This window comes from Prunus mume, linkage group LG7, assembly GCF_029339155.1.
Source record: "Prunus mume cultivar Tortuosa linkage group LG7, ASM2933915v1, whole genome shotgun sequence".
In the NCBI taxonomy this organism is placed as follows: domain Eukaryota; kingdom Viridiplantae; phylum Streptophyta; class Magnoliopsida; order Rosales; family Rosaceae; genus Prunus; species Prunus mume.
Window position 1 is genome coordinate 2,170,689 of NC_142704.1, and position 14,098 is coordinate 2,184,786.

The 14,098-nt window shown below is 36.0% G+C and overlaps 2 protein-coding genes and 1 non-coding gene across 4 annotated transcripts; 1 reads left to right on the top strand and 2 right to left on the bottom strand.

Moving 5' to 3' along the window:
- The first annotated feature begins 218 nt into the window (after positions 1 to 218).
- LOC103337541 (Disease resistance protein (TIR-NBS class)) lies at positions 219 to 4,929 on the top strand. Its single transcript, XM_008240704.3, is given in 4 exon segments — positions 219 to 542; positions 715 to 866; positions 1,719 to 2,047; positions 2,049 to 4,929. Coding segments are annotated over 2 exon segments (3,003 nt in total). The 5' UTR covers positions 219 to 542; positions 715 to 866; positions 1,719 to 1,786; the 3' UTR covers positions 4,791 to 4,929.
- Positions 4,930 to 7,188: 2,259 nt separating this feature from the next.
- Positions 7,189 to 7,260, bottom strand: TRNAT-UGU (transfer RNA threonine (anticodon UGU)). Its single transcript has one exon. It is a non-coding gene; the product is annotated as a tRNA-Thr (tRNA).
- A 442-nt stretch (positions 7,261 to 7,702) lies between these two features.
- On the bottom strand, positions 7,703 to 10,904 carry LOC103337542 (ubiquitin-conjugating enzyme E2-23 kDa). 2 transcript variants are annotated; one of them, XR_016122234.1, is made up of 7 exons: positions 10,746 to 10,904; positions 10,559 to 10,638; positions 9,854 to 9,968; positions 9,659 to 9,711; positions 9,370 to 9,498; positions 9,180 to 9,279; positions 7,818 to 8,046 (listed from the first exon to the last, which is right to left on the bottom strand). XR_016122234.1 is itself a non-coding variant. In XM_008240705.2 (6 exons), exons 1-6 carry the CDS (start codon positions 10,787 to 10,789, stop codon positions 7,913 to 7,915), a joined length of 555 nt encoding a protein of 184 aa, XP_008238927.1. In that variant the 5' UTR covers positions 10,790 to 10,903; the 3' UTR covers positions 7,703 to 7,912. The 2 variants fall into 2 exon arrangements, 1 of the variants encoding a protein (XP_008238927.1); XM_008240705.2 differs by lacking the exon at positions 9,180 to 9,279 and having other exon boundaries at positions 7,703 to 8,046; positions 10,746 to 10,903.
- Between the last annotated feature and the right edge of the window lie 3,194 nt (positions 10,905 to 14,098).

The following is a 14,098-nucleotide window of genomic DNA, read 5'->3' on the forward strand; positions in this document are numbered from 1 at the left end:
CTTTCATCAAGCAACCCATCACTGAGTATGCCATATGAAACCTAAAATCCCTTCTATCCAACGTTGTCGAAATAAAAACATTTTTTAACACACACCCGCTGGAACAGTGTGTGACCAAATCCAAAAAGATAAAAATGTGAATACGAAACCCCAAAACACAGTGGATTTTTCTGAAAACTTCACAGCAATTAAATGGGAACATGGAGCCTACCAGGCGTACCTCGTCAGATCTCTTCTTTGGGGCCCATCTTTTTTCCTCACTCCAACGGTGTTCCTTTCCTTTCAGACCAGTTCCTCAGTCCCTCAGACACCACAGTGACTTTTAGAGAGAGAAACGAAGGTGGAGAGTTTCGTTTAGTTTAGTTAGGCATTGAAAAGAGTGAGTTGAACAGTTCCAGAGTCAGAGACCTCTCAGATTTTTTTCTTTTCCCTCTATTTTCGGTCTAAGCCACTATTGAGGATTCATTTACTTTCGCGAAAAATCTTCACTTTGTCTATAACTTTTTTTATTTTTGGGCTGAAAAATCGTGTGTCTGTAAAAGGTATATATCTTAAATGCCAATAATTTCAATTGCACACTGATTGCATTGTGTCAAAACTTTCTCTTCTGAATGAAAAATCTTGACCTTTGGCTTAAAGATACTTTCCTTTCTGTGTTTTGGCCTTTTGGGCAATTATATATTTCTACGTCTCAGTTGCTTTCTCTCTCTACAGGTTTGGCTTAACTTCGTTGTACTTATTTTCAGAGATTTGAGTTGCCCAAATTTGAACTTTTTTGGGGTTATCATTCATTTCGTGGAACTGGGTTGTTTGATTTGAAGCCAAAAGATGGATTCTTTGCCACCATGTTGTAGATTTGAATCCTGGTAAGTATCCAGATCTGAATTTATGAAGGAAATATTTTTCTATTCCATTCTGTATTATTCTATTAAGTTTGTTCGAGAAATGGTCCTTTGGTTTAAAGCTTATTTATTACTTTGGATCTGTAATGCCTCAAAAACAATCCTTTATCATGGTTCTTATCTTCTTTTGTTTCTTCGATTTTAGGAAGTGTGTTCTCTCTGTATATAGATGAATAATATGCTTCAATTGGGTTATATGGACCATAGAAGCATAACTTTGCGGCAGTTTTGGCTGCCGGTAATTTTTTTTTGCTTAATTAAGCATTGACTTTTTGCTTTTGATATATTATGGGATTCCATTGTAGATGTTTTTCCACTACTATATAGCTTGAATGCATTTATTTTCCTTTTTTTCCTTGCCTTGGAATATGGAGAAGTTTGATTATTTAGTTTCCAGGTTCTGGTGGTTTATGTTATCCTGTTTCTTTGCTTTTGGTTTTTGTTTTTTTTTTCTTTTCCTGCTTTAGAGTAAGAGTAAAAGGTTACCTTGAGTCTTCTTTTCTGTTCTCGTCTTTTTTTTTTTTTTTGGGGTGAAAATTCTCATCTTTTTCTCTTGAGTCTTTTAGGTTGACATCTGGTTCAATATATTTGTGTGTTTCCATTTTTCTAAATAAAGTTCTGTTTCCTGTTAAAAAAGGAAAAAATATAAAATATTGAGGAACAGAATACGTTTTCCACAAGCTGGAAGTCGGCTTCTGGCATATTGTTGCTGCCGTCTTAGTCTTCCTTTGTTGGTTCACTGTGTAGCGTGAATTTTTATACTTCCAGTGTTCGAGAAAAATTTTCAACTGATTAAAGCCGTGTCTTCCATTTCAGAGTGGATCTCCATAGCTTATGTGAATGCACTGGATTTAAGTAATTTAGGAAGTGGAAAGTTTGTAGATATGGATATTGGAGATGACAGCTCCAGGTTCTGTTCCTTACCGGCTACAACTTCTAGGAATATGTCAACATCATCTTCAACATTCTTTTCAGCAAATCAGTCGCCCTTCTTCTCCCCAAGATCACCATCTTGTCAACTATCTGAATCAACAAGGTCTGAGGCTCCATGTGACAGCATTCTTTTAAGTACAGATCCCCTTAGTTCCAGCTCTGGAATTCCAGACCTTGAATCTCTAGCAAATGTCAGATATAAATTGTCAAACCATGTCGCTTGCCCCAGCTGCTTCCGTATCAGGTGATTTTCAGAAGTTTGACCGTGTATCTTCCTCAACAGGCATTTCTAACAGCGTTCTATCTAGTCACAGCCATGCCCGTGGCTATGATTGTTCTGGGCAAAGAGAAAGGCAGAAAAAGCATGTGAGAAATTATGGAGCCTCATATACATCAGGGCCAGTTTCACTGACCTCTAATAGGCTGAGGAGCTGTGACGTCTTCATAGGTTTACATGGCCGGAAACCTTCTTTGCTTAGGTTTGCTAATTGGCTCCGAGTTGAGTTGGAAGTTCAGGGGATGAGTTGTTTTGTATCTGACAGATCCCGATGTAGGAATTCCCGTAAACACGGAATTGTTGAGAGGGCCATGGATGTATCTTCTTTTGGGATTGTCATCTTAACAAGGAAGTCGTTCAGAAATCCATACACCATTGAGGAACTGAGATTTTTCTCTAGCAAGAAGACCTTGGTCCCAATATTCTTTGACTTGAGTCCAGGTGATTGCCTTGTCAGGGATATAGTTGAGAAGAGAGGAGAGCTGTGGGAAAAACATGGTGGAGAGTTATGGATTTTGTATGGAGGGTTGGAGAAGGAGTGGAAAGAAGCTGTTCATAGCCTCTCTCGGGTCGATGAATGGAAATTGGAAGCTCAGGATGGTAACTGGAGAGATTGTATATTAAGGGCTGTGACATTATTAGCAATTAGATTAGGGAGGAGAAGTGTTGTAGACCGATTGAGCAAGTGGAGAGAGAAGGTGGAGAAAGAGGAGTTCCCATTCCCTCGAAATGAGAATTTTGTTGGTAGGAAGAAGGAACTTTCTGAGCTGGAATTCATACTTTTTGGCGATGTCAGCGGAGATGCAGAAAGAGATTATTTTGAGCTCAAGGCTAGGCCTAGGCGAAAGAACTTGACAATTGGGTGGGGTAGGAGCAGTTCGTTTGATGAAAGGCGAAGGGAACGCAAATTGGAGATTGGCAGCAGAAAAGGAAAAGAACCAGTTGTCTGGAAGGAGTCAGAAAAAGAGATTGAGATGCAAAGCACTGAACTTCCTCAAAAACAGCACCATTCAAAGCCAAAAAGTGGTGCAAGATATGCAAGGAGAAAAAGATCAACGAAGATATTGTATGGGAAGGGGATTGCTTGTGTGTCTGGGGACTCAGGAATTGGCAAGACAGAGCTTCTTCTTGAATTTGCTTACAGATATCACCAGAGGTACAAGATGGTTTTGTGGGTAGGAGGGGAAAGTAGGTATATTAGACAAAATTATCTGAATCTCTGGTCGTTCTTAGAAGTTGATGTTGGGGTTGAAAATTGCTTGGACAAAAACAGGATCAAAAGCTTTGAAGATCAGGAAGAGGCAGCCATAGCTAGAGTACGCAGAGAACTCATGAGAAACATGCCCTTTTTGGTGGTGATTGATAACTTAGAAAGTGAAAAGGATTGGTGGGATCACAAACTTGTAATGGATCTTCTTCCCCGTTTTGGTGGAGAGACACACATAATTATTTCCACACGCCTTCCTTCTGTGATGAATTTGGAGCCTTTGAAACTTTCATACTTATCCGGGGCTGAGGCAATGTCGCTAATGCAGGGTAGTGTAAAAGAATACACAGAAAATGAAGAATTGGATGCTTTACGAGCTATTGAGGAGAAAGTGGGACGGTCAACGTTGGGACTTGCAATTGTAGGTGCAATATTGTCCGAGCTGCCCATTCTTCCAAGTAAGCTATTGGAAACCACTAATAGAATGCCCTTAAAAGAGTTTTCATGGAGCGGCAGAGAGGTTAATTCGTTGAGGCGACACACTTTCCTTCTGCAACTCTTCGAGGTGTGTTTCTCGATTTTTGATCATGCGGATGGACCAAGGAGCTTGGCAACCAGAATGGTCCAGGCAAGTACTTGGTTTGCACCGACTGCAATTCCAGTTTCTTTATTAGCCCTAGCTGCTCACAAGATACCAGAAAAGCATCAAGGGACCTGGTTATGGAGAAAGTTGCTGCGTTCTTTAACTTGTGGCTTCGCTACATCATACACCAAAAAATCAGAAGCAGAAGCAACTTCCATGTTGTTAAGGTTTAATATTGCTAGAAGCAGTACCAGGCAAGACCATATCCATTTCCATGAACTCATCAAGCTATATGCTCGCAAGAGAGTAGTGACTGGAGTTGCACAAGCCATGGTTCAAGCTGTCATCACTCGTGGATCATTATCTCAACACTCAGAACATATCTGGGCAGCCTGTTTCTTGACATTTGGATTTAGTCATGACCCTATAGTTGTTGAGCTTAAGGTGTCAGATCTGTTATACCTTGTCAAGGAAGTGGTTTTGCCTCTTGCAATACGGACCTTCATTACATTCTCTCGTTGCAATGCTGCTCTAGAGCTCCTGCGCCTCTGCACCAATGCCCTGGAAGCAGCAGACCAAGCATTTGTTACTCCAGTTGAGAAGTGGCTGGATAAATCACTTTGTTGGAGGCCGATCCCGACTAATGCTCAGTTGAATCCTTACCTTTGGCAGGAGCTTGCGCTATCGAGAGCCACAGTCCTAGAAACTAGGGCAAAGCTAATGCTTAGAGGGGGACAGTTTGACATAGCTGATGATCTAATTAGGAAGGCTCTTTTTATCAGAACTTCAATCTGTGGTGAAGATCACCATGACACCGTAGCTGCTCGTGAAACTCTTAGCAAAATCACCAGGCTTCTTGCAAATGTTCAAATTCATACTTCACCATAGATTCCATAATTTTTCTTTTGTAAGCAGATTTACTTTAGAGTTTATACAAAAGTCTGAATTAAAACAGATGTATACCCCATTCAGAGAGATTTTCTATACCAATTTTTAGTCTGAAAGAGAATCCATTCCTTTCCCATAACATCCTTTCTTGTTATGTTTATGTGAATAACATTTGTCTGCCTCATCCTTTCTTGGTGTTCTTAAAGCTGTGTTCTTTTACGTTGATCATGTGATAGTTGTTTTGGGTTTTAGATATTTCTTTGTTTTGGATAATTTTATATATTCTCTGAATTACCTATGGGTTTTCTGTATTTTTTGCCAAAATATTTTGGATTGATTTAGTTGTGGGATTTACTTAATTTTTATATTTTAAGTTTTTAAATGATGTTTGTTTAAATGTCTAAATTCCAATTTAAATTAGGATGTGATTTAGAATTTAAACTTAGATTTCTTTCCACTGCTTAAGTGTCAGGGTAATGAATCTGTGATGTTTAAACATATTAAGCTTTACTGTAGGTTTATTAGAACACTTCAAACTGGTTTCACTCTGCAATAGTCATATTAAGTGGAAAATATTTGAGATTTTAAGGTTTACTTAGAGTTCAAATCAATAGCTGAGTTTCAAGACTTGTGGCACCTTTTAATCCAAGTTTGGTTTTTGACTCCAGATGTCAAATGAGATCAGTAGTATTCTTTTCGAAGGTTTGAATTCCTTGGAGAACTAGTAATGTGCAAATAATAATGAATTCCTTAGAAAACTAGTTGTGTGCAAATAAATAGTATATCTTACCTGTATCAGGTGTATGCTTTTGAAACTTCTATACCTCACACATATTTAAGACTTTTGATAACATAAAACAATAATGTGGAAGATAGCTTCTTCTTTGAAACTTGAGGATCAGATATTGCTGCCCATTCTGCAGTTGCTGGAAGGGTTTGGATACATCAGTTACTGCATCTAATGGAAAAAGGGATGCAGTTGTTGTGAGGGTGTTGGGAAATGTAATCCAATTTTATCTGTTCTGAGATATTTTGATCCCACTGAGGATCAAAGTGGACTGTTGTTTTCTGCGCAAGTTTTCTAGGAATTCTTTGGAGAAAATTTTCGTCTGAAGTCAGAACCACTCAAAGCTTGATATAGGGTTTGCATAACAAAGAGTTGGGCAGTACAACTCTCTTCTGTTTGAATATAGCTACTGGATGATGATGAATAGGTGATGAGAATGCATTGGGGGATGCCTGGAGCCCAAGTAGCTGATGTCTTGGAAGTCACAGTTCTTGTTTTTGGAATTAGTCCAGATCCAGACATAATAAATTCATGTCCAAGATGAAGTCTTGTTAGAATCCATGGTAAATGCTGGGGCCTCTTGGAAAATAACGAAGCAACTCATGCTCCATTGCCATTCTTGGAGGCATTATTCTGTTATAAATAGAAAGTGTTGCAATGCGACGGAGCTACGGTCAGTCGTGTAGACAATTTTTGACCGTTAGAGATGCATTTGGACCCAGAAAGAGAATTGTAGACAAAATCACATATCTGAAATATGAAAAGTATCACAGCATTTAGTGCCCATATGCTCAACTCAGCTTTAGAAAGAAAAAAAAACAAAGAAAAATCCTGTCTTGGTGTTTTGCTTTCTCATGTTTAAATGCCTCAGATATAAACACCTGAATCGCAGTCCGTTGGCGATTGGCATTTTGATTTTGCAACTGGCACTCAACAGTAAGCAATCACCATCTTATCCTAATATGTACTGCATGCAGCAATCTTGGGGCTCTGAGCCCCTCTCAGACTCAGTTTTGATAGTTTCCAGGTTCAGCCAGTTGAAGACTACCTTGCAACTTTTTTTTGTTTTTGGTCAAGACTTCTTGAGTTAGACTTGACGAGAAGAACCTATCCTTTTGCACTCAATTTCAAATTACTTTCGTATATTAAATTAATTTGAAATAAAAAAATCTCTATTTGGGCACACTTGAGTTAGACTAATTGACCATAGTAGTGAACCTACCTTTTTGCACTCAATTTTAAATTCTCTTCTTGTATATTAGATTAATTTAGAGTAGATTATCACTTTTACAATTTGAGTTTTCAATGGCAATGCATATACTTGTGATCACCACGGAACCATTTCTAGTAGGTTGTTCTCCCTAGAAAGTACGCCCAAAAGAAAAAGAACAATCTGTTGGAGCAATTTGTAAATCACTGACATTACCCTGACATTATACATCTCTATTATTTATTTTTGGATAAAACCAGTAATGTCTTAGTTGTCACCAATCCATCAAAATAAGTGGACCCCATTGTGAAAGTATAGTTTAAACTGTTTGATGTGACACCTCCTTTTTTGTAACCTGGAAGACTTTGAAATAGGTAAAAAAAAAATCACAAAATACATGATGCCCTCACGCAGGATCGAACTACGGACCTTTAGTTTACAAGACTAACGCTCTACCACTGAGCTATAAGGGCTTGTTGTTTATATAGGAGATATGAATTTATTTAGATAATGTTATCTCCATTCTTACCTCATTTAAATTTTAGGATTCCCTTGTTTGATTTTTTCCGGACGCATTCTATAATCCAGGTTCATTGTTGAACATCCATAACCAACCAGCTCTTATTCTAGTGATATCTTTCTTTCAATATTGAAAGAAATCCCGAGTCCAAACGTCCGAACATTCTAGTGATATCTTTCTTTCAAAATATCGAAAGAAATCCCGAATCCGAACGTGCTCCTATTCTTATGATATATTTCAATATTGAAAAAGATCTCAAGTTCGAATATATTTATCCAAAATCCTATCCAATGGTTTGGTAATTATGCAGATGGAGATATCATTCACCCATAAGGGACCAGAATGCACTTATTGCATGTGTGTCATCATGCACATGCAGAGCAGAACATGACCTCTTTCAGTCCAAACCAGTAGATGAATATTGAAAACAATAAATCATAGTTGATTAATTTACACAACCGCCATGGACAACAATCACAGAAGGGCAGGAATTTTTCCACAAGCCCTTAGTTTTTTTTTTTTTGGGGTGGTTTAATTTTCCATGCATCGAGTACAATATAATGTACAGGTACAACAGAGAATTAACTGGACCAGGGTTTATGAACCTATGGATCAGCTTGGCCTGCAACTGCGTCATCACTGGAGTCATATTCATCTTCACTTAGATCCTCATCATCACTTGATTTCTCCTCTGGAGCACCACCTATGTCTTCTGGCTTTGCATACTTCTCACAATACTCTGTAAGTTACAAAGAATAATCAGAAAAATACGTACAAACAATGAACATAAAGCAGAATGACACGCAGTGAAACAGATTTAAGTAGGGATGTTGAAAGCAGTGATCTTATGATTTGTATTTGGTCCTGCGAACTCCTATGAACAATTACTTATGAATTACAGATGAGCAAAAGGAGTTGAGTAACAGGAAGTTTGTAAGTATGACAGGTCTACTGCAGGCTATTTTTCGTCTTGAAAATTCTACTCGTGATCCTAATCCTCATATCTGATAAAATGTCGGTTCTAGAGATCTTTAATTTGCTACAACTAACATTTTCGGCCAAAACTGAAGACCAACAAAACGTGAAATTTTAAGCTCTCATATACTAATTCCAAAACCCAAAATTGTGACTTCCAAGACATCAGCTAGTTGGGCTCCAACCATCTGTGTATTCTCATCACCTGTTCATCATCATCCCGTGGCGATATTCAAACATAATAGAATTGTACTGCCAACTTTATTACACAAACCTTACATTTTGTCATGCTCTGTGTGGTTCAGACTTCAGAGAACAAATTTATCCGAAGAATTCCTAAAAATCTTGTGCTGAAAACAACTATCAACTTTGTTCCTCAGTGGCGATCAATATCTCAGAACAGATAAAATTATATTACATTTCCCAACCCCTTTACAACTGCATCCATTTTCCATTAGATGCAGTAACTGATATATCCTTAATCCTTCAAGCAACTGCAGAATGGACAGTAATATCTGATCCTCAAGGCTCAATGTAGAAGCTATCTTCCACATTATTGTTTTATAGTATCAAAAGTCTTAAATATATGTGAGGTATAGAAGTTTCAAAGCCATATACTTGATACATCTAAGATTTACTATTTATTTGCACATGACTAATTTTCTAAGGAATTCAAAGCTTCAAAGAGGATACTGCTGGTGTCATTTGACATCTGGAGTCCTTCAAAAGTTGGATTAAAAGGTGCCACAAGTCTTAAAACACAGCTATTGATTTGAACTCAAGTAAACCTTAACCTCACTATTGCAGAGTGAAATTTCATAACATTTTAAACCAATTTTAATTATTCCAATAAACCTACAGAAAAGCTTATATGTTTAAACATCACAGATTCATGACCTTCAAAACTTTTTTAAAAACAGTCCAGTTATGATTTCGAAATCCTCCTCTGACTCCCGCAACTAAGGCTGTATATGTGAACAACAACAAAAGAAAGGAACTAAAAGGAAGTTACTAGCATGTCAGTGCAAGCCCTACAAGAGGCAACCAATATATACTTAATTTCACAAAAGCTGCAAAAAATGACTACCTTTTACTCTTTGTTCATAAGCAGAACGATCACGCATCATTAAAGCAGCTGCCTCTCCATTCAATGGATCCGATGGGTTGGGATATAAAAGAAGTTGGGGCAGAAACACTTCAAACACATTAACCAGGTCTGGAAAAAAGGTTAAGAAATATAGAGGTAAATCCTTGTCTCCTCCAGGTAGCAGCACTAGTTATAAAGAAAACTACAAAGTAAAATTGAAAGTAAAGTATCCGGGTCTCCATATAAACCATATCATTTTACATGCACAAGAAAGCGTGTATAGGCCTACCAAACATGGGGCTCCAAGTTTGGTTGATAACATCTAAACAAACTGATCCAGACCTGGAACTCAAAAAATCACCATTAGCCAGGCTTTAGTACAAAGCCTTGCACAATATTCAAGTTCTACAAACTATTCTATAATAAAGTAAAATACAACTCAAACAAAGCCAAAGTACGGAATTTTCAGCATCTTCCAACTCACATTTCATCAACATTTGGGTGGTAAATTTTGTTGACAAAGCCAACAGATGGAGATTTGTAAGGATAAGCATCTGGTAGCTCCACCCTTATCCTCCAGACACCTCCCTGATACGGACCTGCCACATTGCATCCAAAAAAGGGGAAAAAAAGAAAAGAAAAGGCCCACCTTTCATTCAATTTCCATATTACTCGAAAGCAAAGTATGTAAAAACTTCATCCTGTTGAAGAAAACCAGAAAACAAGAAACTTGCAGCCCATTTATGCACAAGTAGAGAGAAGTCTAAGTTAAAACTCTAAAATCACATCCTAATCTAAATTGGAATTCAGATATTTGAACAAGCATCAGTAGCCAGATCAGTTCATTCAGAAAAATTAAGTAAATTCCCACAACTAAATCAATCCCAAACTTTTATCCCCAAAAAAAAATATCAAACCAAAACCATGGTTAAATGAAATAGTTCAGACTTCAGAGAGGAGACTACATATGTGGTCAGTAGCTGGTAACTATAATTCTATCTAAAACAATATAAATCTGAAACCCAAAACAACTTTCACATGATCAACATAAACGAACACAGCTTTAAGACATAACATGGATAGAACCCACCAGAGATGACATCAAAATTAGCTCAAATTCAACCAAGGAGACACATAAAAACAATAAACAAAAAAGGGGGAATATCATATATGGGTTCGGATGATTTACTCTCTTTGGGTCCATTGAAATCCACATAAAACTCTTGCATGCCGTCATTGATCATCTCCACCTTGTAATCACTCATCATCCTAGTTCATACCAACCAAAACCAAAGACAAGAAAACCAAAAATTTAATTACAACAAGTAAAAAACTAAAACTAAACAACAACAAAATGCATATTTGAGAAAATATACAGTTTCATCAAATCCATCTCACGGCGTTTGCTTGGCGAAGACATTTTTTGGGTATGGGAAAAATGGGTGAGAGAGGCTGAGAGAGATGTTCTGAGTTTCTTCACAGACAAATTCAGACAGTGTGAGAGAAATAGTGAAGTATATATGTGCTCAGAAAAGTCGGCAACTCTGCAGTAATAATGGTCCAGTACATTTCTGCAGTCATTGTTAGATTTCCAAAGGTAGAATAGAACCTACATTAATGTAACGGTATACCATTGTTATGGTATTCTAAGTCCATCATTTATATGATTGACTTGAAATATCGCTACCTTACATGCAAGGTTTTTTTACCTAGATAGATTTTGTGAATTGTTAAGTAAAAAGGGGGGGAGAGAGAGAGAGAGAGAATTTCTTAGTTATATGGTAATTTCCTCTTTCGATAAAGTAGTTAAATGGTATGTACAACCTTTTTTTTTTTTTTTGGGTCAAATGGTACATACAACTTTTGTTGTTGCTAAATATGGTAAATTTCCACCCACTATTTATGTTTTTCCAAATTCCAAAAAATATTAATTTATTTTTCCCACCTACCCACTATTATTCCAATAATACCCCTTTTAACTCCCTAATCTTAATCTTATTTTTTTTTCCGGAACCTAATCTTAATCATTGGGTAGAGCCGACTAAGACCTGCCAATAATAACTTCCTTGTAATAGTGTTCTGCTTTCAGCATTTTATCCATTTTTTCTGACCAACTTGAGGCATAAAGAAGCCATTTCCATAGTTTTCTATTCCATCAACTTTAAAAACTTTATCTTTAACAAAAATAAATTATTTAATGTTTTCTTATACTAATTTTGATGTAGTTGATATATTGATGATTAATTTTATGTTCAAATGGTTAGAATTGGAACACAATATTATTTATGAAGTATAATTTTTATATGAATTAGAATTATTTTGTGAGAAAGAAAATGGTACGGAAAATTGTAACGAATTGTGCTATTGGATGAGTTTAATTATCTCTAATTTTATCGTAAATTACACATTTTCTGACTTAACTATTGATCTTACGTTTTACTAATTAAAATGGTGACTATTTATAATTGAATTGGTATAAATAAAGTTTTATTGAACTAATACATTATCGGCCTCATTATGTCACCTAAACGTTAGCACAATTGGTGTTAAATTTCTATACTTCCTATAGGAAGATGATTTAGGATGTGGCCTTCATCCATTGTGGTGGCTTAGGAAGGCCAATGGCCAAGGCAACCACAATTGCTTTTTGATTTTTACTTAGTTTTCCTTCAAAGTAATTTTACATAAGAATTGACTTATCATTTTTAAAATAGAGTTATTTACACTAATATCCCTTGAAGTTTTGAAAATTACACAAACACTCCATAAGGTTACAAATTGTTTTTACAAAACTCATTTTTATTGATTGTTCGTCCAAAAAGTGAAGAAAAGTTATACTAATGACAAAATTAACCTTAATGAATGTATGTGTAATCTCAAAGACTAACTTTGTCATTTGGAGATTTTATATATATATAAAATCATCAATCTTTGGATGAAATATCAATGCAAAAGGATTTCATGAAAACTATTTAAAACTCATCGTCAAGTGTTCGTGTAATTTATGATACTTCAGGGGATTTTATGAAAAGGTCGAAAATCTTAGGGAATGTTAGTATAAATAACTCTTAAAAAATATATTGAATAGTGTTGGAAAAATAAGAATGGGTTGAAAATAATGCTACACATTGAATTTGGTCACCGTAATACCATATTGTCCTTGTGTCATATTGATTTATCTTTCCATATTCATTGTACCCTTCCTTAGACTTCTTTTTTTCCTTCTAATTCTTTTAGTTCATTATTCATATCCTTATAGTTATAGACTGTGTCACTAATTAGAAAAACAAAATCCATTTAGATTGTGTGTGTCACCTAATAATGGTATGAATTTTGGTAGTTATTGCAAACAGTGGCGGATCTAGGAATTTTTTAGAGGAGGTGCAATTTTTAAAAGACTGAAAATTCACAAAGAACTCAAGCAAGGTCCAAGGTTCAAGTCTAATATCCTTGTAGTGTGTTAACAAAAATACAAATTTATAAATAAACCCAAGACATGTATTTATAAAAAAACCCAAGCACTATTTAAACTAGAAACACACCCAAAATCAACCCCAAAGTCTTTTTGGGTGTGTTTATAAATGGGTTTTGAGTGTGTGTAATGATGGGTTTTGGGTGTGTTTATATGTTTAAATAGTACTTGTTTTTTTATAATTTATTTTGGGTGTTTTAGTGAAACTCCCTAAAAAAAAAAGGGTAAAAATTTAAAAATTAATTTAGACAACCAAATGCCTTTAGAATTTAAACAATACTAATGTCATTCATAATTCAAACAAATAAGAGTTCTACGTGTATTACTAATTGATTATAGTCTGTATGAAATATCAATTAATATGAACAAAATCCATGCCAGTGACACAATTAGTTTACCAAAATTCATATCAAATATGAATAAAATCTATGTCAATTACATAATTAATCTAACAAAAATCTATACCAATTAATCTAACCAAAAGCACATGTGACTTGGAGGTCACGTGATTAAAAGTTTGAGGTAATTTTCAATGAATTTTTTGGCACACATATGAGTTTTTAATGAATTTTTTAAGTTAGGCCAATTAGAAATGGACATGTTTCAGCTTGCTATTGGACCATTTAGAAAAGAATCAAAAGTGAGAAGTGCACAAAGTCAGTCTTCTTCCTAGAAGAGCCTCTGGAACTCAACTTTAGTTATAGAAATTTTTTGAAAATTCATAACTTTGGTTGTGAAGCTCCGATTGATGAACCTGTTTTCTTCTACATGCTCGTGAGATCGAGACCAACAATCTAAGTAAATATTCAGGGTCTCACACAGCAGCAAACAAAATAACATCTTTGAGGCATTTAGTCGAACAATTTGTGGTAGGGTTGGGCTCGGTTTGGGTTGGTTCGGTTTTGGGCTCAACCCGACACCGAACCATAGGCTTTGGTTTGGCTATTTTGAAAATCAAAATCAAACCATAATTGATGAAAACCGACCATTTCGGTTAACCAAACTTGGTGGTTTGGTTTGGTTTCGTTCGATTTCGGTTTTTTGGCTTTCAGAGAGAGAGAGAGAGAGAGAGAGAGAGAGAAATAAAAGCAATGGAGAGGAGAAGAAGAAAAAAAGAGAGGGAGAGATGGAGAAGAAGAAGAAGAAGAGGAGGAGAAAAAGAAAGGAGAGAGAAGAAGAAGAAGGAGATGGGGAGAGGGCGTGAAGACATATATAAGAAGAATAAGAAAATAAAAATAGAGAGAGAGGGACTGATGA

What these genes read in the sequence shown, in the direction of transcription:
- LOC103337542 (XM_008240705.2), bottom strand. Translation starts at nt 10,789, where the DNA reads ATGTCTTCGCCAAGCAAACGCCGTGAGATGGATTTGATGAAACT. An exon ending in TTTCAATGGACCCAAAGAGA is followed by an intron (nt 9,969 to 10,558) that starts GTAAATCATCCG and finishes GCAATGTGGCAG; the next exon opens with GTCCGTATCAGGGAGGTGTC. An exon ending in TTATGAACAAAGAGTAAAAG is followed by an intron (nt 8,047 to 9,369) that starts GTAGTCATTTTT and finishes TGTAACTTACAG; the next exon opens with AGTATTGTGAGAAGTATGCA.